The 25236-nt window shown below is 46.6% G+C and overlaps 1 protein-coding gene across 1 annotated transcript in view; it reads left to right on the forward strand.

Moving 5' to 3' along the window:
• The window catches only part of ARHGEF17 (Rho guanine nucleotide exchange factor 17), a 360267-nt gene that overhangs the window by 174519 nt on the left and 160512 nt on the right, over positions 1-25236 (forward strand). Inside the window, exon 3 of the mRNA XM_075592723.1 lies at positions 15122-15199. Within this exon, the coding sequence (XP_075448838.1) occupies positions 15122-15199 (78 nt within the window). The remainder of the gene's footprint in view (positions 1-15121; positions 15200-25236) is intronic.

Consider the following 25236-nt stretch of genomic DNA (forward strand, 5'->3'; position numbering starts at 1 on the left):
TGTCTCTGTAAAGTGCTACGTAAAACTAGCAGCGCTATACAAAAACATGCTATTATTATTTATATGAAGTATATTTCCTACGGAGTATGTATAGCATATAGCCTTGTCAACCCCAAGTATATTTTCATTTCCCTTCCTATATTAGCCATTACCGCCTCTGTTGGGATGTTATTCCATAAATCCACCATACTTTCTGTTAGTACCGTACTGTCAGTACATTTCAGTCATCAAAGACCCGTTGCATCAGGAATATGCAGAACTTGGCTATGACTCCTTTGTGGCTGATAATCTGTTTGAACTCTCCAGCTTGTATATTTAAGACCACCCCCAGGGATACTTCATTTTAACCCCTTAACTGCTAGAAGATCAAATCCGGATGAATAAAGGTGCATGTTCTTGTATGCATAGTGTCCATTCGGCTCTCTACATACTGTAGTACCCACTCCATCTCCGAGCATTTGAGTCATGGGCAACAGGAGGTTAGTTGCTTCTAGTGTCCCTTCTATGTCCAAGCTCAAGGACCACATTCATAATTCAAATAATTCCCATTAAAAATAAAATGGCTCCTCATTTTCACATGCTTTGTTGGCCGACCCTCCGGAAATCAGGTCAGACCTCCCATCCAAGTGCCAAAACAGAGTCATTCTATTAGAAAACCCAAGCGAACACACAGAACAACAGAACCTGTTTTACATGGCTGAAATGAAACAGCTGTGATTGCCAGCATGTGATTTGGTTTAAAAAAATAAATGCTTTTTAATTGGCCAGCTTTGATTAAAACATATTAGTGGGTGCTTGACATTCTCTGCAGCAGGCTCGTAGGTGAAATAACCCCCCCCCCCCCCCCCCGCGTGCTTATGAAATGTGAGAATACCGTCACGGAGCAGCGCATTTTCTGGTTCTAATCGACTCTGCATCAGCAGCATTAAAACATCCCGGCCAGCTGTTCTTCCCCACATGAAAGGGTTTGCTTACCAGATGTAATATAGTCTGCGGCTCACTTTTTGGGCACTAGAGATCTGCTGAGATTATTCTTAGGCAGAGGTTCCCAAGTCCAGTCCACAAGGACCGCTAACATTGCAGGTTTTAAGGATACCCCTGCTTGAGGTGCTGTCAAAATGTTTGGGCCACCTGTGCTAATTTTATTTTTTATTTATACAAATGTTTTACCAGGAAGTAATACAGTGAGAGTTGCCTCTCGTTTACAAGTATGTTCTGGGCACGGAGTTAGAAAAATACATGGTTACATTAAAAGAACAGATTTATACAGTCAATTCACAGGCATTTCATGGACAGATAGTTGGAAAATTGTGTACAGGGAATAAAGGGCTTGTTAGTTCCAGATTGAAATAGAACAGCTTTAACATCAGCAAACGGCAGCAAACGGCCCACACCATTTAGCTGCCCTTCGGCTGCGCCAAAGGCTATCCGCCTTTGGGGCAACGCAGATGTATACTGGGATGGTTGAGATTCAATGCAGCTGAGAATGCAAAGTTCTTTGTGTCCTCTTGGCTCATTAACATTCCAGTGGGTGGGGTTGACGTTCCACAAAGTACAAGAAAATGGTAACCCTTAGCACGCTGGTCCTGTGCAGAGAGGAGCAGCTCTTGGGGAGCCCCATCAGGCTGTCTGCCTTTGGGGCAACGCAGGTGTACACTGGGGTGGCTGAGATTCAATGCACCTTAAAACCTGCACTGTTAGTTGTACTTGAACCTGAGCAGTCCAAAACGTTGCTCGGTCGCTTTATGGTTGTTTCACATGGTGTGATATAAATTATTGATTGAATATATTCCTTGGTGAGTGCTGCAGATTCTTTCTATTTTATTTATTTATATATATTGTGTGTCCCATGTCTAAATAATACCCACTGTATGTGGTAATGTGCAGAATCTACATATACAATAGTAAATCAACCTACTTTAATTACTAAGCTTTTTGTTTTTTTACTTACTATATTTTATCTTCAGCATGGCAGTAAATACAGTGAGAGAGGACGGTCATCTCACACTGGGTGGAAGGGAGATGTATTGGCGGGTACGAAGTATGCTTAGTGTTTGTGATAGTGCAGGGATGTACAAAGAGGCACAGGGAGATCGTGACCTTCACAAGGAGAGTGGACCCTGGGATTTTAACCAGGTTTACCACTTCAAAGGCAGTTGCATTACCAGAGATACTCTGAGCTTGACCTATATCTAATACTATCTGACCTATATCTAATACTATCTGACCTATATCTAATACTATACTATACACCTGATATATAAAGCTTGGCTTCCTGCAGATGCACTTACCAGAATTCCCTCCTGTCTCTGTACGTTCTTCCTCCCCACCAATTAGATTGTAAGCTCTTCAGAGCAGGGACCTCCTCTTCCTAAATGGTAATTTTATGTCTGAAGCACTTATTCCCATGATCTGCTATTTCTATTATTTGTTATTTATATGATTGTCGTGTTTATTACTACTGTGAAGCGCTATGTACATTAATGGCGCTATATAAATAGACATATACATATGTTATGGTATATAAATATATTTTGTGTGTGTGTACAACATATACACATATATAAATAAATCACACACAGTATCACAGTATATGGTATTTGTTTTAGCAAATAGGGGTTTTTAACTTCGATTGCTGTCTGAGAAGCAAACCTTGCTCACAGCTCAGATTCAATGTCGTATACATTTCATATAAACTACTTCTTGATCCCTTTAGAAACATTTTGTTAACTGTGATTTTATACGGGTTGCAATGAGAAGTTCCTTGTAATGTCACAGCCAGCGTGTCCAACATTGTGACCCATTGTTTTCAGTCATTATACTTGTCACTTTACGATGCTGGCACATAAAACAAAATTTGTCCCTGAAGAAGCTCCTTTGCTGGAGGGAAACGCGCGTTGGACGCGCAATGTTGTGAGTCTCCTACTTGGAGCTGTTTTAATGTAGTGTCTGCAGTCTCCTGGTTCTAACTGTGTAGACCCTAGTAGTTAGTCATTCATTTATTTATTTTCATAGCTAGTGTGCCTGCTTTCCTTGCACTCTATGTGAGGCGTTTTCACAGGTCATCACTGTGAAATTCACCCTAGCACTGCTGTGTCTGGCAGTCTTATGTTGTAGTGTTTGTACCACCATTATCACTGTATGTGCCAGCTTTATTATTCAGGCACTTTTACTTCAACACACTAAAGCCTCTATTGCAGTGCGCAGTGCTTGTTAATCTAGCAAGGAAGCCGGATATTTAATCCGTTGGCCACCCACTTGTGAACAACTATATACTCCTACTACTCAGTCTCACCGTTGCTCCAGAGGGGTTAATACCCTGACTCTTAGCATCCCCTGTCCTCTGTATCCCACCAACATTAAGTGGTCATCTGGGATAGCATGACTTTATAATTAACGACAAGGGATGCCAGATAACTTTGATAACTTTGATTTAATATATTTTTAATTCACATTACACATTACTTTGGTAATATATGTTTTAAGGAAATGTATTAAAAGTTAATGTTTACACTAGTTTGGTGTGCATATAAGTGAATTCTTTTAGGGTGCACATCCATTTTGTGTTTCCCTTCACTTTTTCTGATAAAACAAATGTACCATTTAATATTTCCAAGTATAGAGCTTTCCATGTTTACAGCGTAGAAGCACTAGTACACAGTTCGTTTTAGCAAATGCTCGTGCTTTGGGTTGTCAGACGGGTTCTCCAAAAATACTGAACACAATGGTGACCGGTGCGACGCGCCCGAGACACACACACACCACTCCCTGCTCCATGCTGTTTCCTCCTCTCCTTGGCCCCACCCAGCAGAAGCCAATCAGGTTGGAAGAAGCTACCCAGCCCCTGGCAACAGCTCTGTTCTCTATTCCTGCTATTCCTGCTCGGGGAAATCCTGCTATCCCCCCCAAGCCGGTCAGGTCACTATGTTCAGAGAGGTAATACTGGACACATACAGAATATGTCCAGTTTATATGTTCTTATTTATTACTGGACAGAGTGTCCAAATACAGAACAGTCCGGTTCAATGCAGGACACCTGGCAACCCTACAGTCACGCTCCGATATCCTAACTCAAAATCACAGGAGGAGGTGGAGCGGTATTTGGGGAAATAAATGAAATAATGTGAAACTACAGTAAGGTTTAAGTCCAAAGGATAAGAAGATTTGCGAATGGGTGCTTCAGTACAAGCAAGAAAAAATATACATGTGCTCAAAAGCTATTCAATAAAACATGGTGAAATAGTGGCCCCCGTTTGGGTGTAGTAAATTAATCTGTATATTAAATGGGTCTTACACTCTTCTTCATAATACATAAACCAGGGGGGCTCAACTTCAGTCCTCAAGCCCCCCTAACAGGTCATGTTTTCAGGATATCCCTGCTTCAGCCCAGGAGGCTGAAGCAGGGACTGATTGAGCCACCTGTGCTGAAGCAGTGGTATCTTGAAAACCTGGTGGGTGAGGGATAATCCCTAATTGGGTGCTCCAATACTGGTGGTGCTGTGGAAAATCAAATCCTTATGGTATATAATGTGAGCAGGATCCAAATCCCCCTAATTAATATTAACACAGTCTTATGTCACACAGTGACTGTGACCCATATTGACACGTAACAGGTACAGCCCAACAATCTGTTATAAAGGTAATGTGTGATAAAGTCCCCTTGTGGGCGAAACGCGTCAGAGGATTCTCCTCGTGTGTTTTTAACCTTTTGGCTTACATGCCGCAATAAAGTTTTTTTCGTGATGCACCTGCCTCCAGCCTGATTCCGACTGCTGTGCTTACGCCCACATCCCTGCCTATCTTGAAAACCTGACCTGTTGGGGAGGGGGCTTGAAGACTGGAGTTGAGCGCCCCGGGCATAACCAATGAAGTATAGAATTGAAAAAGCAGTCGGGGTTCTCGCTTCTAAAACCTTCGGTCTTGAGTCCATTTAAACTTTGTAAATCTCCATTAAGACACCATTTTCAGAAGCAGCCATCCAGCTAAAGGCATATAGTACTCCATTCTTTACTCCCACCTGGGGGATGTTCGTCACCACGTGATCAGCCGCAGGTAGAGAAGAGCAGAGAAATGGAGGCAGCGCACAGCCAAACGGAGACGGGGTTAAGTTGAATTTTAAAAAAATCTGAATTTTATCATGCCGTGAATTAAAAGGAGCCACAGAAAGCCTCCTCCCGTCTGTTTGGCTGCATCAATCCTTTGGATTTAAGTAAAACAGGAATATACAAATTATTAACCAAACTGTAACACTTCCATTAAGCCACCAAACATCCATTTCTGGTAAGCTTATCTCTCCTACTCTCCCCCCCCCAACAAAATAATTTCATCGCTTCTTTGATGCCAAGCTATCCAAAGTTCACTCGCAAAGCCAGAAGTCAACCTACAAGGACCACCGTTGGTGACATTGTGGAGTTCTGCTGCCAAAAATATCAGCAAGAGTCCGTTGAGGTCTCTGGGATCGCCGACGCTACAAATCAATGAGACCGAATCCAAATCGGCAAGGTGAACCGGTCTGCGCACCTGTTGTTTAACCAACATTGTTGCCCAGTGAGCATCGCCTTATTCTTCCGTTCAACCTAGAACGTGGCGTTAGGGAGTGGTCTACACAAGGGCTTCACTTTGCTCCCCTACTCTTGATGTAAAACCTGCTAGGATACAGATATCACAGACCCTCTAACACTGTGCTCATGGAAGTAGTGTACTTTATTTCATCTGTGGGATTCAGCAGCTTACAGGCAAGTGAGCCGCTCCTACAATGTCCTGTAACACATGCCACGCATTGTACTCAAAGGCGCAATCCTGCCCATTCTCCCTGTTGAATTTAGTTATACAGTATAGAAGCCTATTTATTACAAAATGTTTAACCCTTTCCAGCCCCCCCCCCCTCCCCTTCCACTCCCCCAGTTTCCAAAATATGCAAAGTTAGAGTGGGGTAACACTCAGTTAACAATGCCATTGATTAACTTGAGGTGCATGGAGATGACCACATCTGCAGTATAACAATAATTCCCCACACCCACCTGTGATTACTGCTCTCCACATCCACAGAGAGACTTACCAACCATCCTGTGCCATCCACTACACTGCCTCCCTCCCCTACTGTCCGTCAGTCTCCCAACGTACTAATTAGATTGTGAGCTCCCTGGAGCAGGGATTTCTTTCCCGATCATGCATTGTATGTTTGATGCGCTTATTCTATTGTCTATTGTGTGAAGCGCCGCGTACATTGGTGGTGCTATATAAATAAATAACATACTACATGTGCTACATTAAATCGAATGTTCTAAGACAGTGTTTTACCAACCGGGGTTCCTAGGAACCCTTGTGTTCCCCGGGCATCCCTAAAGGGTTCCCTGTAATTTTAAGGTCATTTTACAATTGCACCAAATACAGAAGAATTTACAATGCATCTGATCGCAAACTCGCTGTAAGAGCGCGTTGGGGTTCCTCAGAATTTCATAGGGTTCCTTGACCCAAAACAAAGTTGGAAACCACTATTCTAAGAGAAGACAGCTTCTATTTTTGTTTAACCTTTCTCAGTGCCGAAGGTTCCGTCGGCACCAGAGGACCATCGGACCTCTGGCATTTGCGGCCATGTGATCACATGACTAACATCGCACCCGGGATGATATGAACCCCCCTCCCCCCACTTCCGTTTCGATCGGATCACTCCTGCAAATCCAGCCATGACGTACCTGGCACGTCATTAGCGCCTCTGATGTGCCAGGGCTCATGATGTACCAGGTACATTATTAGGGCACTGACAGGGTTAAGCAGCTAGGATTATGAAAGTGGAAAGGCAAAGGAAAGTAGCAGTAGACATGTCAGGTGGATAGATCGACCCTTTTTTCTTTAAATAGTATAATGGTTTTGTTGCTTTATGCCATTATTTCACATCTTGACATCTCACTTCTCCTGATCTTTTTTTTTTTTTTAATTTTAGTTTGATGCACTTCTACCTAAATTGTATTCTACTTCCCTTTTATCCTAATGCCAGTTCTGCCACGCACTGCAAATAGAGTGGGTCACTCTAAAAACCAAAAATATACGTGTCGGCGGTTATTGTGTCCCTATGTCTCTGGAGATGGAGTGGCTTAGGCAGTAGGGCAGGGCAGGGCAAGTGACTCGGTGATGTCACAGTAACAGAACGCTCCATTGTGAATGTTCCTGTGGAGAACATGCTTGGCCTCTTCAGCTGTAGCGAGAGATGACTCTGGAAATAGAACAGCCAGGCTGTAATGAAGGTCCGTGTGTCCGTCTGCTCGCAGAACACACCGTGACGCCCAACACCTCCAAGTCTGATTAAATAGGTTCAGGACTGGCATTATTCTGTGACTTCCCTGTGTGGATTACATTATATGTCACAATTTATGATGATCTAGGGCAGCATTTCTTTTCTTTAACTTTTATTTAGTTTAACACCCCTGGGTGCCCTTACCCAGGGCCTCATTAAAAAAAAATTGTCTTTTCTAAAAATGTGCTTGGTGTCTGATCTTGCCAAGACACCCCAGGACTCATCTTAGCAAGATCAAAATCTCCTTACTCTAGCTGCCCTTTCTTAGCCCACGCATCGCTGTGAATGCATCAGGCTGCAGCTGTACGTTGATTTGTGGGTTACTTCACAATGCGTTGCAGAAAGGAGGTTAAGTGCATTATTTGATGAGTTTGAGCGGCCCTTATATCATGTTTTCTGGTGGACTAGGCTGACTTTCATTGCTCTGTAGTATGTTGAAGGCCCCTCTTGCTGTGATTGGGTTCATCACATTGCTCTCCAGTGTCAGCTGCCTAATACAGTATGCATGGGATGGGTGGAGTGGAATACAAATGCATAAGTGGGATTTCAGCGAGCTCGATTGTTGGCGTTGTATAAACTTTAGCTAGTCGGGGATATGCCCCAGCGGGTTTCACGTTACCCAGGATCAGTTATGCAGTTACACTAATAAAATATTATTCAGACCAAGCCTTCCTTTGCTGTTTAAGGGGTCCTATAAATGACTGCTGTTTGGGTGAATGGCTGGTAGAAATTAGACTTATAAAGTTAGGTGCTAGTAAAAACAAACAAAGCAAAGTCTGGTTCTAGATTTCTGCAATACAAACCACTTCCTATAAAACATGCTGCTGATCTATGGGTTTGTTTACATGCCTGTCGTTGTTAACCACTTCACTGCCTAGCGCAGGAGTTGCCAACCCCATTCCTCAAGAGTCACCATCATTTATTTATTTATAAAAATGTTTACCAGGAAGTAATACATTGAGTTACCTCTCGTTTTCAAGTATGTCCTGGGCACAGAGTTATGGTTACAAATTCATGGTTACATTAAGTGAACAGGGTTATACATTATATCTAAAGACATTGCATGAACAGTTAATGATAATATATGTTATAGTTATGGGCGTATGTAACAGTTACAGACCACATTAAATGTGAGACAGCCTTAGTTTTGAAATTACTTAGACTGGGGGCGGCTGTGAGAGTCTCCGGTGGATTGTTCCAGTCGTGAGGTGCACGGTAAGAGGAGGAGGAGGAGCGGCCATAATATTTTCGTTATGGGATATCATTGGATGACCTTTCACAGGGTTTTTTGTTTTCCTTCCTCTGGACCAAAATGCTGTAAGTATTAATATAGGATGAAGTATCTAAATTTAGCACAGGTAGAACTAGATGGTTATGTCTTTTTTTTTTCAACCTCATCTACTATGAAGGGTGACCTCGGGTTTTTTGTTTGTCTCGGTGTCCAGAAATTGTATTAAATGTCCCGGTTTTTTAAATCGACGCTCGCGCAGGAGCCTGCCGATCGTGTATGAGGACGGCAGGCGCTGCCCCTGCATGCGCAAAACAGCCCGCACCGACTGCGCATTCGCGAACGTCCCAATTTGTCCCGGGAAGAATATGGTCAACCTGCTACTAGGGAACGGTCACATGGAGAAAGCTCCTTGGAAAATCCCATTAATGTTGTGCAGCAAATCTATGTATTGATTGCAGTCTCTTCTGGGCAGAGATTGATTCATACAGACTAACACGTGAGGGCTCCCATCAAAAAAGTATGGGTGTAAAGTGAGCTCTCCATCTACCATTGAGATTCAATGGGGTCAAGGAAATTCTAGAGAGAGGAAAGTGATACATTTTTAGCTATGTTCCAAGGAGTGTCCCTTATAGAAAGGAAGGGTTGGCCAATGTGAGTGAATTTTTTTTGTGCCAATTAATTATACAGTGCTGAGTACACTGTTGGAGCTCACAATCTAAGTGGTATATTGGGAGACTTGCAGACACGGTAGAAGTAAAATGTAATTTAATAAAAGTGCATGTCAGGGAGATCAAGTGCATCTGGGGGTCAGTAGTGTGGACCTACATAATTTAATGAGCTGCTTCATTTAAGAGGTCAATTTTCAACTGGGGTTTGAAGATGGAGAGAGGTGCTTGACAAATATTGAGTGGAAGAGAGATGCATAGGTAAGGAGAGTTTGCTGAAAAAGGTTTAAGAGGTGAAAGGGCCGGCGATTTGGAAATGGCGCAAAGGGGAGACATCCTTTTGCTTCGAGCTTAAGAGGTGAGCAGGGGTGTAGTGAGAGATCAGCGTTGAGATATATGGAGGTGCAGAGATATGTACCAAGGATGCGATTTTTTATATATATATATATATATATATATATAGTTTTATATAGATATTAAAAGGAAGCCAGCAGAGCGCTTTACAGGAGGTAAGATGCAAACACGAGTGTAGAAGAACAGGACATGATTCAAGCAGCAGTATATTTGAATAGATTTTAGGGTAGAGAGTTGCAAGGCAGGGAAGCCAGATAAGTGTGTGGCAGTAATCCATACGGGAGAGAATGAGGGCAGTATTCGTATTTTAGTAGTTATGGAACGGGGCTTAACTTTGCAATGTTATGGAGGAACATATGGAAAGATTTAGTAATATCTGCTGGGAGACACCTCAATTCACTCACTATTTGAGGAATCATATTACTTGTTATTACTTATTAACATTTATTGGTTGGTTATGCAAAGATCATGATTTGGCTATGGATTCCTGAGCGATTTTATTTAGAGCAAAAGCACTGGACAGACTGGGTCTGTATTGTATTCCCCGAGGTCTGTATCCCTAGTGGAAAGTTTTGCAAACACGTGCGATATAGGATAAATTGCACAAGTTCAAAGAATTTCTCCTTAAAGTACAGAGGAACAAGAGGCGAGTGGCACCTTGTCATTGTACTCTACGGGTAGGGCCTGTCCAAGGTGCTGAATCTCAACGTTTGAAGATCTGTGCACCTGATAATGGCACATTTTGTATTTTTGCTCTCACAAAGAAATGCACACAGTAACGTGCAAGCAGATTTTTTTTCTAATATATTAATATTTTGTGTGTGTATGTGTATAAAGAGAAAAGGGAAATCGGCGTTAAATATCTCATACTGTACCTAACCCCAAAATCCCCTTCTCTCAATGCACTATGTGTGAGTGTCTCTGTGTGCTGCTGTTGACCAGTAATAGAAGCTTGTGGGTGAGCACAGCAACCATAGAGCATGTGTCCATGTTAGTATATATTTTTGGACGTCCTCTCCATAGATAGATCCAGCCCCTCTTTAAAGTTACTAATGCTATTTGCTGTAACCACATGCAGTGGTAGCGAAAGAAGAATATTCATGTTATTTTACATTAGAAACAAGTTTAACACAATAATCCACTCAACGAGACATGTAACATAATGCCCTTATGAAGTCATTTTGTTACGGTCTCTAGCTACGCCATTAAAGCTTTGCGTTGTATTTTGGCGATATCCGTTGCATCAATTTTTTCCTGCCACGTGTTTAAATAGCCGCTCTATTCGCGAGGACAAAATAACGTGCCAGGGGAAATGCTGAGAGAAGGGAAATACTGAGAGGGGAAAACCTCTGCAAAATGTAAAACAAAGGAATGCAACTAGATACCCACAACATGAGTTGTCGGTCATGTTATGACTACATCTTTGTTTTTTGGGGGGGTCTGTAGTTTTAACCTGGCAATTGAAAGCCGGTGAAAGGGGACCCCCTTTTGTCCATTTTCTATACTTACATTACACCAGCGTGGTCCAACCTTCGTCATTAAGGACCACCAACAGGCCAGGTTTTCAATGCAATACTGAGGTGATACTGAGTGCAATCTCTTCGACTAAGCCTCTGATTAAGCCACCTGTGCTGAAGCAGAGATCCTAAAACCTGACCTGTTAGGGGGGTCATGAGGTCTGGAGTTGAGCCTACCTGATATACACCATGCACGCGCAGTCTTTCCCTGGTCTTTATTCCTTCCCATTGCATGTACTGATTTGTAGATGTACCTTGCATCCCATATGGTTGGTTCATTCATTATTACAGAAGTTTAGGCCTTCCGAAGCTGAACTGATGTTTTCATCTCTCCCTGTGGTTTCCCTGCACATACATGAGATGACTTCATATTGTACATCTCTCATCTTGCAGTATTGATACAGCTGCGTGCGTGAGAATTCTGACGGGGGGGGGGGGGGCTGAACTGCACGGAGGGGCAGCGGATGTGTGCAAGAGTGAGTGGTCCTGGAGCTCTATCTCACATTTCTGACTCTTATAAGGGGGTAATATTAAAGTCTTGTGTGGGGGTGTATAAGAAGCGGGGCGCAATGTAAATGAGGTTGACACCTTCACAGTGGGGTTATGTCGAGAGAGATGCTTCTGCATGGCAGCTTGCAGCCTAGATAAGAAAAAGTAGGTATGTATGAGGCCAGCCCCGGTTCCAAGAGTGGAAGGACTTGACGTTTGACGGTCATAGGGCATGATTCACTAAATAGTGCTACACTTTAGGATGTGATGATGTTATCACCCTTTAGTGAATATGGGCCATACCGTGCTGCTGTAATATACCTCCTACGTTAACTCCTTTGCTATTCAACAGCGGGATGAGACTTTTGCATTAAATGTGTGACTTGTGTAGATCTCGGCCTACTTTGAATAGGTGTAATTGGACCAGCGCCAGCATGGCTGCTCCCGTAGGCAGGCTAAAGGTTACCGTCCTCCCTGATTGGGAAGTACTTGGGTTACAAATGGCAGTGATATGTCAGGGCCTCCGAGGTCCACATGGACCTCGTCATGATTCTGCCGTCATTGAGTCGGGGCTCTAATCAAATGTGAAGCATGAAATGCAGTTCTGTATCCGGTCCCGGTTCCGCTGTCCCAGTGGCCCGCCTGTGCGGCCTGAATGTTTGCCCCCATCCTGATGGGTTTATACCGGTATTCTTTGTGTAGTAGAGAATCGAGATATGTTTGTGGGAGAAAAACGGAGACCGATTTAGAGAGGACAACTTTGTCTAATTTACATGCAGATTCTGAAATGCAGAAAGGCAGCAGCCAATTTCTACCTGGGGTCCATGGGACCCCCAATTTGGGCTACATATGTAATTATATAATGTACAGTAGTCCTATTATATAACATTAATTATAATGTTTATGTATAATAGATACCACTATATAGATGCATAGATAAGTGTGTGTGTATATATACAGATGTGTGTATATACTGTATGCCAAAGCATTTAAATTAATGATATATATCATTAAGAAGGAGATGGAGGGGATCAGTGAGTAAAGACACTGACTGACACTGAGATTGCTGCAGGGGAGCCTGGTTCAATTCCCGGTGTTGGCTCCTTGTGACCTTGGGCAAGTCACTTTATCACCCTGTGCCACAGGCACCAAAAACATAGATTGTAAGCTCCATGGGGCAGGGACCTGTGCCTGCAAAATGTCTCTGTAAAGCGCTGCGTATAACTAGCAGCGCTATACAAGAACATGCTATTATTATTATTATATCGATATATCATGTGTATACTGTAGCGACATCCTTTATTCTTACACTTCCCGCACGGCAGGATGCGTGCGGGAAGCGTGGTGACGCGGCTTGTTGCGGTGCACTGTGACGTCACTGTCACGTGACGCGCCCGGCTTCCCCGACACCCCTGGAGTGTAAATTGAGGTAAGCGGGGGTGCGGGGAAGCAGAGGGGCAGAGCAGGAGCCGGGTTCGGGGTCGGGAAGGGGGGCCAAAATGCGCCCGAAGCGGTAAGAATAAAGTATGCCACTACTGTATATATATATCATTAATTTAAATGTATGTGGGTATATTTAAATGGATATATACTGTGTGTATGTGTGTTATGCCACCTGCAGTAGTTCTTACGGAATGTTCTTGTGCAGTAACGTGCTCTGATCTCCTCCGTGTGTTTGGAATGTTCTTGTGCAGTAACTTGCTCTGATCTCCTCCGTGTGTTTGGAATGTTCTTGTGCAGTAACGTGCTCTGATCTCCTCTGTGTGTTTGGAATGTTCTTGTGCAGTAACTTGCTCTGATCTCCTCTGTGTGTTTGGAATGTTCTTGTGCAGTAACGTGCTCTGATCTCCTCCGTGTGTTTGGAATGTTCTTGTGCAGTAACGTGCTCTGATCTCCTCTGTGTGTTTGGAATGTTCTTGTGCAGTAACGTGCTCTGATCTCCTCCGTGTGTTTGGAATGTTCTTGTGCAGTAACATGCTCTGATCTCCTCCGTGTGTTTGGAATGTTCTTGTGCAGTAACGTACTCTGATCTCCTCCGTGTGTTTGGAATGTTCTTGTGCAGTAACGTGCTCTGATCTCCTCCGTGTGTTTGGAATGTTCTTGTGCAGTAACGTGCTCTGATCTCCTCCGTGTGTTTCGAATGTTCTTGTGCAGTAACGTGCTCTGATCTCCTCCGTGTGTTTGGAATGTTCTTGTGCAGTAACGTGCTCTGATCTCCTCCGTGTGTTTGGAATGTTCTTGTGCAGTAACGTGCTCTGATCTCCTCCGTGTGTTTCGAATGTTCTTGTGCAGTAACGTGCTCTGATCTCCTTCGTGTGTTTGGAATGTTCTTGTGCAGTAACGTGCTCTGATCTCCTCCGTGTGTTTGGAATGTTCTTGTGCAGTAACGTGCTCTGATCTCCTCCGTGTGTTTGGAATGTTCTTGTGCAGTAACGTGCTCTGATCTCCTCCGTGTGTTTGGAATGTTCTTGTGCAGTAACGTGCTCTGATCTCCTCCGTGTGTTTGGAATGTTCTTGTGCAGTAACGTGCTCTGATCTCTGTGTGTTTGGAATGTTCTTGTGCAGTAACTTGCTCTGATCTCCTCCATGTGTTTGGAATGTTCTTGTGCAGTAACGTGCTCTGATCTCCTCCGTGTGTTTGGAATGTTCTTGTGCAGTAACGTGCTCTGATCTCCTCTGTGTGTTTGGAATGTTCTTGTGCAGTAACATGCTCTGATCTCCTCTGTGTGTTTGGAATGTTCTTGTGCAGTAACGTGCTCTGATCTCCTTCGTGTGTTTGGAATGTTCTTGTGCAGTAACGTGCTCTGATCTCCTCTGTGTGTTTGGAATGTTCTTGTGCAGTAATTTGCTCTGATCTCCTCTGTGTGTTTGGAATGTTCTTGTGCAGTAATGTGCTCTGATCTCCTCCGTGTGTTTGGGATGTTCTTGTGCAGTAATGTGCTCTGATCTCCTCCGTGTGTTTGGAATGTTCTTGTGCAGTAACTTGCTCTTATCTCCTCAGTGTGTTTGGAATGTTCTTGTGCAGTAACGTGCTCTGATCTCCTCCATGTGTTTGGAATGTTCTTGTGCAGTAACGTGCTCTGATCTCCTCTGTGTGTTTGGAATGTTCTTGTGCAGTAACGTGCTCTGATCTCCTCTGTGTGTTTGGATTGTTCTTGTGCAGTAACGTGCTCTGATCTCCTCCGTGTGTTTGGAATGTTATTGTGCAGTAACCTGCTCTGATCTCCTCCGTGTGTTTGGAATGTTATTGTGCAGTAACCTGCTCTGATCTCCTCCGTGTGTTTGGAATGTTATTGTGCAGTAACCTGCTCTGATCTCCTCCGTGTGTTTGGAATGTTCTTGTGCAGTAACGTGCTCTGATCTCCTCCGTGTGTTTGGAATGTTCTTGTGCAGTAACGTGCTCTGATCTCCTCCGTGTGTTTGTAATGTTCTTGTTCAGTAACGTGCTCTGATCTCCTCCGTGTGTTTGGAATGTTCTTGTGCAGTAACCTGCTCTGATCTCCTCCGTGTGTTTGGAATGTTCTTGTGCAGTAACCTGCTCTGATCTCCTCTGTGTGTGTTTCTCTTGCAGGATATGAGGAAACATGTCTTCCTGACTCTCCTGGATACAGAGCAGTCCTACGTGGAGTCCCTGCGCACCCTGATGGAGGTACGGCACATGAAGTATTACCCTGTGTTCTAAGTTACAGCATATATAGAACAAAGTTCTGTTATATACAGTGCTCAAATGAGTCAGATCATTAATAGCATGTGTACTTAAAGAAATATGTTTGATTGAAGTATAATGATGCAATGAGACACATATATAAGCCCTGGTAGGTAGTATAGATGGGAAATAGTATCCAAATCCCACTAATCCTCCTCCTATTAGGACTATGTCTCCACACGAGACAGTAACCTGTGATATAACAACTCAGCAATAACCATAGCATAAGCCTAAATGGTAATGTACTCACATCTGGTCACCAGTCTGTCTCTGTTGGCGTGCATCACGCGGTGTAGATAGGTGAAGAATCCCGGCAGGGTATGCAAGCGGAGCACAGCCGATCAAATGAGAGGTAAGTCCAGGGTTCCAGCATGTCCAAAAAAAACTTTATTAAATGAACAACAGCATGGAGCAGGAAGATAAAAAAATATGGGGTCCTCTTACGCGTTTCATGCCTTAGACGACACCGTCTAATTTTATTCATTCATTTAATATTCGTTTAATTTATTCGTTCATGTAATAAAGTTTTTTTTGGACATGCTGGAACCCCGGACTATCCAACCTTACCCTGTGTTCTGATTGGGCAGTGAGATCCCAGCACGTGATTGGCTGGTTGCAGTGCTGTTTCCTCTTTTGCAAAAGTAGCTCGACGGATTTGACGCCCCATTTACTTTGACCTTATATTAAGCTAATTTAAAACAACAACAAAAAATGCAGCTTGCTGAGTTTAAGTAGCTGTCTCGGACTGTACACTATTTTACTAACAAAAATGTACACCGTGCATCTGGAAGAAGGCCGAGACGCGTTACTTTTGCCTATAAATGTTTGCATTAATATATACATTTTTTAATGTATATTTCCTATTTTCTACATGTTCCGCATTTCATACCATAGTCTTAGGAATTCTTTAGTGCTGCGACATAGAATCTATACACGCTCGCAGTTGTATTTTTAACAACCCACCTGCAGGTTTTTAAATGTAATGTTACTTGCTTTTATCTGTATATGAATACCTTTCATCAGTTGGGGGTCACGTGTCTGGAAGGAGTCGTGTGTGTATGTGTGGCTACGAGTAATATATATCCATGCCAATATTTATGTACAAATAGTTAAACGTTTTACTGACTTTCAAAGTAAAATACAGTACATGATCTATTTGTATTATATCATTTTATTTATCGACCCCCTATTTTATCTAAACTATTATTTAAACGCTACTACTGTATATTCTCTGATCAATGATGCGTGCCACATTTTTAAGTCTGTAAATGTATATAAAATGGCATTACAAGAAGCGTGTGGCCCATCTACTCATGTTTCTGATCGGGCCCCTTTGGAGGGCCAGTTGACGAGCCCGGGCTCTTTAAGGCAGACCCCCGTTCTATAATCTTTCTGTCCGAAGCGTTGCCTGGAATTTTGGCGTTTTTGATTCCATGCCAGATAGTGGGAAAGGATCACTCTGCAGGTCACTTTGTGCAGTTGTTTTCTACAGGGACAGCGTAGAATTCAGGCCTGCACAACTCCAGTCCTCGAGGGCCGCAAACAGGCCAGGTTTTCAAGGTATCCCTACTTCAGCACAGCTGGCTCAATTAGTGGCTCAGTCATACTGAGACACTAATTGAGCCAGCTGTGCTGAAGTAGGGATACCCTGAAAATCTGGCCTGTTTGCGGCCCTTGAGGACTGGAGTTGTGCAGGCCTAGCTTAGATGGTCATATAAATGTCTGGTTTAACACATTTTTATGCACTAGCACAGGGGTGACCAACTCCAGTCCTCAAGGGCCGCCAACAGGTCAGGTTTTCAGGATATCCCTGCTTCAGTACAGGTGGCTCAGCCAATGACTGGGCCACTGATTGAAGCAGGAAATATCCTGAAAACCTGACCTGTTGGTGGCCCTTGAGGAGTGCGAGTTGGACACACCTGCACGTTTCACTGAATTTGGAGTCGGTCTCTCACTGATTTTGTAACGTCCGCATCTCAGACTTCAATGGGATCTGCCAGCTTAAAAAAAATATATGTCAATATTTTCTTTGAAAAGGGGTCACTTTGGGCCAAAAACTCTGCATGTCACGGATTTCAGTTCTCGGAGCTTTGCACCTGTGGATCTGAATACCACGTCATATGGCCCGTGTGGGGGATTCCTGTGCAATGTATTGGTGGCCTGCCGGGCTCTGACTGGGGTTAATCGCTGCCCATAATCCGTTTCCTGTTTTCAGCGCTCTCAGTCCCAGAGTTCTAGGAATTCTCTCGTGCTGTGACTTGGGAAGTTCAACAGCATGCGTCAAAATGTTACACAATTAGCCAGCCACAGTTTATTTAAAGCTGCAGTCAAAGCAATATCCTACAGAACATGTGTGGTTTTTTTAATAAATCAGTTCTGTACTATGAGAAAATACTATTTTTTTCTTTTTAAATCACTGTGAATAGCATTTTTAATGTATTATAATGTAACAAGCATTTTTTTTGTCTCTATAGCAATCATTTACAAAGTCACATCCCCTTCCTCTTCTGAAACCGGTTGTGGCACACCCCTTTTTGAGCCCTGCCCTCTCTCTAGCAGTGCACCAATTGTATCCAGTGACTGCCTGGTCACATGATGTTCCCCACAGAACTTTGCATCTTTGATCTTTTTCTGTACACTGACAGCCATTTAGTGAGCCCCCGTGCCAAATCTTTCCCGATCGATCGGCATCTTAGCTAATTATCATTGTGTGGATTGTATTAATGCACATATAATGTGGGGGGGGGGGGGGAGGGGGTGGGGGAAGGAAGGCAGCTTGGACTGCGGCTTTAAAATCTACTGGTGGTTTTCTTTTTCTTATCTTTTCTTTTTTGGGGGGTCTGTATCTTCCATCATTCTGGCTTCCTTGAGAAACTCTCGGTCCGGTAGAATTGAGCTATTTGATGTCCTATTCATTCTTGAAGGATTTTCTCTCAGGGAAAACATTCTGTGTAGTCCTTTGTGACGAGTGGGGTGACTTCGAACACCCTGGGCAGCATATGTTGTATTTGTCTCATTCTAAAAATGGGTTATTAGGCGAGTTCCCCAATCTGATTAACAGATAAAGACGGCTCTTGGATAGACATCTTAAACTCAAACTACTCCTGACATTAGAAGGTACCAGGTCCGGACTGCGACCTTGTGAGGCCCTAAGCTATGTCAAGTTTAAGAGGCCCCCCAAAAAATTAGAACTAGGTTAATTATTCTGACTGAAGGGATCATTGAAAATATAAACATGAAACTGAAATAATGAAAGCATTGTACTAGTATTGTTATATACAGGTAGCCCCACTAATACGGCGGGTTCCGTTCTATCGCCCGGCACAAAGCGAAAATCGCAGGAATGTGGAACCTGGATTTTCCTGCAGTCCCCCCTTCTGCGCATGCGCGAACTCCGTTCTGCGCATGCGTGACCTCGCCTGCCCCCGTTCTGCGTATGCGCAGACATGGCAGCCCCCTTCTCGGTACCGCCGTATTGGCGGATCTCCGAGAAGCGAAACGCCGAGAAGCGGGGCCCTACTTTACAAAGATGGCGGTATAAAGCTAAAAGGAATAGTGTTTGCACAACCCATTCATTTTAATATTAAAACATTTTCTTTCGTGATCTTTGGAGAGCAAAGTCATTGATAATGTCTTGAAATGACAAGACCCAAAGCCCTAAACTGGAGTTTAGTTGATTTATACATAAATCCGGCACTGGGAGGGAGTTACAACAAGAGTAGTAATATTAGAACATAAACAAATAAAGAGAAAAGACAACTACTTTTTAATGGTTTGCACAGTATGTAGTGTGAAATACGAGATAATGTATTATTGGGGAACAATCTGTAGCAGCTAATGATCCCGTACTGCTGCAATATGTTAAAATGCTACTTGTATTAGTAAAAATTAAAAATCAACAAATACTAGTCTCCTAACCAAACTAATTGACATGTCTAATACCAAAAAGAGTGGGAGCTTGGGAAAAGTACATTGTGTTTCTACTCTTTTACAGGGAAATAGAACCTATCCTAAATGTAGAAGAGTATTATTCTTTTACAGTACATGTACGGCAGCCTGTTGAGCCTAATCAGCCTGGACAAATGGTAAATCCATAATGTAGAAGGGGAACAAGCTACCGGTGTCCTGTAATGTCCCAACAGATCTGCAACAGTGTAACAAATTGAAACCCAATATCAACAACTCTAGGCATAATACACGTGTGCTCACGGGGCTCATCCATATCATTCTAACAGCGGCCAAATACACTTCAGGTCTTTCTGACAACTCCTTTCTTTCCCTCCCGCCCCCTGCAGCTGTCCGACGTCACTTGAAATTCAACATGTGCATGTGCAGTGGCGGCAAAATTTGGGGTCGGCAAAAATGGCCGCTTTCTCTGACCTATCGGGCCTGATGGGAAGACACTTACCTGTGGCGGCCGCCTCCTTTCTGCCGCCCTATAGTACAGATATATAGCACAGCAACGTACAGATATATAGCACAGCAACGTACAGATATATAGCACAGATACATAGCACAGCAACGTACAGATATATAGCACAGATACATAGCACAGCAACGTACAGATATATAGTACATCAATGTACAGATATATAGTACAGCAACGTACAGATATATAGCACAGCAACGTACAGATATATAGCACAGCAACGTACAGATATATAGCACAGCAACGTACAGATATATAGCACAGATACATAGCACAGCAACGTACAGATATATAGTACATCAATGTACAGATATATAGTACAGCAACGTACAGATATATAGCACAGCAACGTATAGATATATAGCACAGCAACGTATAGATATATAGTACAGATATATAGCACAGCAACGTACAGATATATAGCACAGCAACGTACAGATATATAGCACAGCAACGTACAGATATATAGCACAGCAACGTACAGATATATAGCACAGATACATAGCACAGCAACGTACAGATATATAGCACAGCAACGTACAGATATATAGTACAGATATATAGCACAGCAACGTACAGATATATAGCACAGCAACGTACAGATATATAGTACAGATATATAGCACAGCAACGTACAGATATATAGTACAGATATATAGCACAGCAACGTACAGATATATAGCACAGATACATAGCACAGCAACGTACAGATATATAGCACAGCAACGTACAGATATATAGTACAGATATATAGCACAGCAACGTACAGATATATAGCACAGCAACGTACAGATATATAGCACAGATACATAGCACAGCAACGTACAGATATATAGCACAGCAACGTACAGATATATAGCACAGATACATAGCACAGCAACGTACAGATATATAGCACAGCAACGTACAGATATATAGTACAGATATATAGCACAGCAACGTACAGATATATAGCACAGCAACGTATAGATATATAGTACAGATATATAGCACAGCAACGTACAGATATATAGCACAGCAACGTACAGATATATAGTACAGATATATAGCACAGCAACGTACAGATATATAGCACAGCAACGTACAGATATATAGCACAGCAACGTACAGATATATAGCACAGATACATAGCACAGCAACGTACAGATATATAGCACAGCAACGTACAGATATATAGTACAGATATATAGCACAGCAACGTACAGATATATAGTACAGATATATAGCACAGCAACGTACAGATATATAGCACAGCAACGTACAGATATATAGCAAAGCAACGTACAGATATATAGCACAGCAACGTACAGATATATAGTACAGATATATAGCACAGCAACGTACAGATATGTTACAGGACTTCCTGGCACTCAGGGTTAAGTCAGCAATCCTACCACAGAGAACGGTTTGACCAACCAACTCCAGTCGAGTAGATATTTTGATGAATTGAAATCTATAGCTGGTGATGTAGTGGTCCTTCAAACTATTAAGGGCCCCAAGGTGTCTTAAGGCTCAGGACCATCTACTACATTGGTGGGCTTCATACCCCCAATGGGACTTTTCCTGCAGCCCCCAGCGCGCTCTGCTTTGGAGGCCTTGAAAGCCTAGATCTCTTGGGGTCAGCTGTTTAATGACTAGCCATGGCTGCAACATCTCTGCTCCCTGTGTTCCAGGAAGAGAGGGAGAGGTACAGCACCCCAAATCGCACTCCCCTTCCATCATGTCACTCTTCCCACCTGACACCCATGTCACCTACTCCCTCCCCCACATAATCCACTCCATTTAACATGTCGTAGACAGACCTCATTGCCCCTTCTCCATTACTGTTGGCAGCACTGTGATACGCCCAGTATACCACACGCGTTGCCTGGGCGTCACATTTAACTCCTCCCTCACGTTCTCCTCTCCTTTTTGGTTTTACACCTGTCCATGCGGGTGCTATAACATGACAATTTTTTTGCTTTGTAACATTGTGAGGATAAAACATTTCCTCTGTCGCTTTACTGCGAAAACTCTTAATGCATGCCCTCAGTCTCTCCCGTCTCTACTATTGTAACCTCCTGCTGTCCGGCCTTCCTGTCTCCCCTACAATCTCTCCTAAACGCTGCTGCCAGAATCACGCTACCCTTTCCTAAATCTGTCTCAGCGCCTCCACTGCTGAAATCCCTCTCCTGGCTTCTTATCAAATCCCGCATCTCGCACTCAATTCTCCTCCTCACTTTTAAGGCTATACCATCACGGCCCTAATTTCTGGCTATACACCTACCCGACTCTTGCGTTCTGCTCAAGCATGTCTTCTGTATACCGTTTGTGTCTCTCTCACCTAAAACCTCTCTCACTCACTGCCTCCCCGTGCCACTCTCTCCTCCCCCGTGCCACTCTCTCCTCCCCCGTGCCACTCTCTCCTCCCCCGTGCCACTCTCTCCTCGCCCGTGCCGCTCTCTCCTCCCCCGTGCCACTCTCTCCTCGCCCGTGCCACTCTCTCCACCCCCGTGCCACTCTCTCCTCCCCCGTGCCACTCTCTCCTCCCCGTGCCACTCTCTCCTCCCCGTGCCGCTCTCTCCTCCCCGTGCCGCTCTCTCCTCCCCCGTGCCGCTCTCTCCTCCCCCGTGCCGCTCTCTCCTCCCCCGTGCCGCTCTCTCCTCCCCCGTGCCGCTCTCTCCTCCCCCGTGCCGCTCTCTCCTCCCCCGTGCCGCTCTCTCCTCCCCCGTGCCGCTCTCTCCTCCCCGTGCCGCTCTCTCCTCCCCCGTGCCGCTCTCTCCTCGCCCGTGCCGCTCTCTCCTCGCCCGTGCCGCTCTCTCCTCCCCCGTGCCGCTCTCTCCTCCCCCGTGCCGCTCTCTCCTCCCCCGTGCCGCTCTCTCCTCCCCCGTGCCGCTCTCTCCTCCTCGTGCCGCTCTCTCCTCCCCCGTGCCGCTCTCTCCTCCCCCGTGCCACTCTCTCCTCTCCCGTGCCACTCTCTCCTCCCCCGTGCCACTCTCTCCTCGCCCGTGCCACTCTCTCCTCGCCCGTGCCGCTCTCTCCTCGCCCGTGCCGCTCTCTCCTCGCCCGTGCCGCTCTCTCCTCCCCCGTGCCGCTCTCTCCTCGCCCGTGCCACTCTCTCCTCCCCCGTGCCGCTCTCTCCTCCCCCGTGCCGCTCTCTCCTCCCCCGTGCCGCTCTCTCCTCCCCCGTGCCGCTCTCTCCTCCCCCGTGCCGCTCTCTCCTCCCCCGTGCCGCTCTCTCCTCCCCGTGCCGCTCTCTCCTCCCCCGTGCCGCTCTCTCCTCGCCCGTGCCGCTCTCTCCTCGCCCGTGCCGCTCTCTCCTCCCCCGTGCCGCTCTCTCCTCCCCCGTGCCGCTCTCTCCTCCCCCGTGCCGCTCTCTCCTCCTCGTGCCGCTCTCTCCTCCCCCGTGCCGCTCTCTCCTCCCCCGTGCCACTCTCTCCTCTCCCGTGCCACTCTCTCCTCCCCGTGCCACTCTCTCCTCGCCCGTGCCACTCTCTCCTCGCCCGTGCCACTCTCTCCTCGCCCGTGCCACTCTCTCCTCGCCCGTGCCGCTCTCTCCTCGCCCGTGCCGCTCTCTCCTCCCCCGTGCCGCTCTCTCCTCCCCCGTGCCGCTCTCTCCTCCCCCGTGCCGCTCTCTCCTCCCCCGTGCCACTCCTCGCCCGTGCTGCTCTCTCCTCGCCCGTGCTGCTCTCTCCTCCCCCGTGCCACTCTCTCCTCCCCCGTGCCGCTCTCTCCTCCCCGTGCCGCTCTCTCCTCCCCCGTGCCGCTCTCTCCTCCCCCGTGCCACTCTCTCCTCCCCCGTGCCGCTCTCTCCTCCCCGTGCCGCTCTCTCCTCTCCCGTGCCGCTCTCTCCTCTCCCGTGCCGCTCTCTCCTCCCCCGTGCCGCTCTCTCCTCCCCCGTGCCGCTCTCTCCACCCCCGTGCCGCTCTCTCCTCCCCGTGCCCCTCTCTCCTCCCCCGTGCCACTCTCTCCTCCCCCGTGCCGCTCTCTCCTCCCCCGTGCCGCTCTCTCCTCCCCCGTGCCGCTCTCTCCTCCCCCGTGCCGCTCTCTCCTCCCCCGTGCCGCTCTCTCCACCCCCGTGCCACTCTCTCCTCCCCCGTGCCACTCTCTCCTCCCCCGTGCCGCTCTCTCCTCGCCCGTGCCGCTCTCTCCTCCCCCGTGCCGCTCTCTCCTCCCCCGTGCCGCTCTCTCCTCCCCCGTGCCCCTCTCTCCTCCCCGTGCCACTCTCTCCTCCCCCGTGCCGCTCTCTCCTCCCCCGTGCCGCTCTCTCCTCGCCCGTGCCACTCTCCTCCCCCGTGCCACTCTCTCCTCCCCCGTGCCACTCTCTCCTCCCCCGTGCCACTCCTCGCCCGTGCCACTCACTGCCTCCCCGTGCCACTTTCTCCTCCCCGTGCCACTTTCTCCTCCCCGTGCCACTCCCTCCTCCCCCGCGCCACTCCCTCCTCCCCCGCGCCACTCCCTCCTCCCCCGCGCCACTCCCTCCTCCCCCGCGCCACTCCCTCCTCCCCCGCGCCACTCCCTCCTCCCCCGCGCCACTCCCTCCTCCCCCGCGCCACTCCCTCCTCCCCCGCGCCACTCCCTCCTCCCCCGCGCCACTCCCTCCTCCCCCGTGCCACTCCCTCCTCCCCCGTGCCACTCTCTCCTCCCCCGTGCCACTCTCTCCTCCCCGAGCCACTCACTCCCTTCTCCCGTGACACGCTCTCCCTTCTCCCGTGACACTCTCTCCTCCCCCGTGACACACACTCCCTGTGACACTCTCTCCCTTCTCCCGTGACACTCTCTCCCTTCCCCCCGTGTCACTCTCTCCCTTCCCCCCGTGCCACTCTCTCCCTTCCCCCGTGCCAGTCTCTCCCTTCCCCCGTGCCAGTCTCTCCCTTCCCCCGTGCCAGTCTCTCCCTTCCCCCCGTGCCACTCTCTTCCTTCCCCCCGTGCCACCCTCTCCCTTGCCCCCGTGCCACCCTCTCCCTTCCCCCCGTGCCACTCTCTCCCTTCCCCCCGTGCCACTCTCTCCCTTCCCCCCGTGCCACTCTCTCCCTTCCCCCCGTGCCACTCTCTCCCTTCCCCCCGTGCCACTCTCTCCCTTCCCCCCGTGCCACTCTCTCCCTTCCCCCCGTGCCACTCTCTCCCTTCCCCCCGTGCCACTCTCTCCCTTCCCCCCGTGCCACTCTCTCCCTTCCCCCCGTGCCACTCTCTCCCTCCCCCTCCTGTGCCACTCTTCCCCCCCCCCCCCCCCCCCACCTAGCCACTCTCTCGCTCCCCCACCCCATGCCACAGTCTCCATTCCCCGTGCCTTCTACACGGGAGGGGGAGGCAAGGGTAAACTCATGAGAGCAAGATGCTCTGTGGCCAGGGAGGGGGCAGGAACCTCCCACACTGAAGGGGTTTTTAAGCACCTAATTTAATTTAAGGTGTTTTGCACCAAACTTCCTCCACAATTGTTTAGAATTGAACTTGTGTTGATGCAGAAGGGCATGACAGGACTCTTACTTTGCGTTAATAGTCCTGTACAAGTGGACATGGCTGCTGGGATAAGAGGCTGGGATGGGCACACCAGCTGATCTGGCTCCACAAG

This window comes from Ascaphus truei, chromosome 3 (assembly GCF_040206685.1).
Source record: "Ascaphus truei isolate aAscTru1 chromosome 3, aAscTru1.hap1, whole genome shotgun sequence".
Classification (NCBI taxonomy): Eukaryota; Metazoa; Chordata; class Amphibia; order Anura; family Ascaphidae; genus Ascaphus; species Ascaphus truei.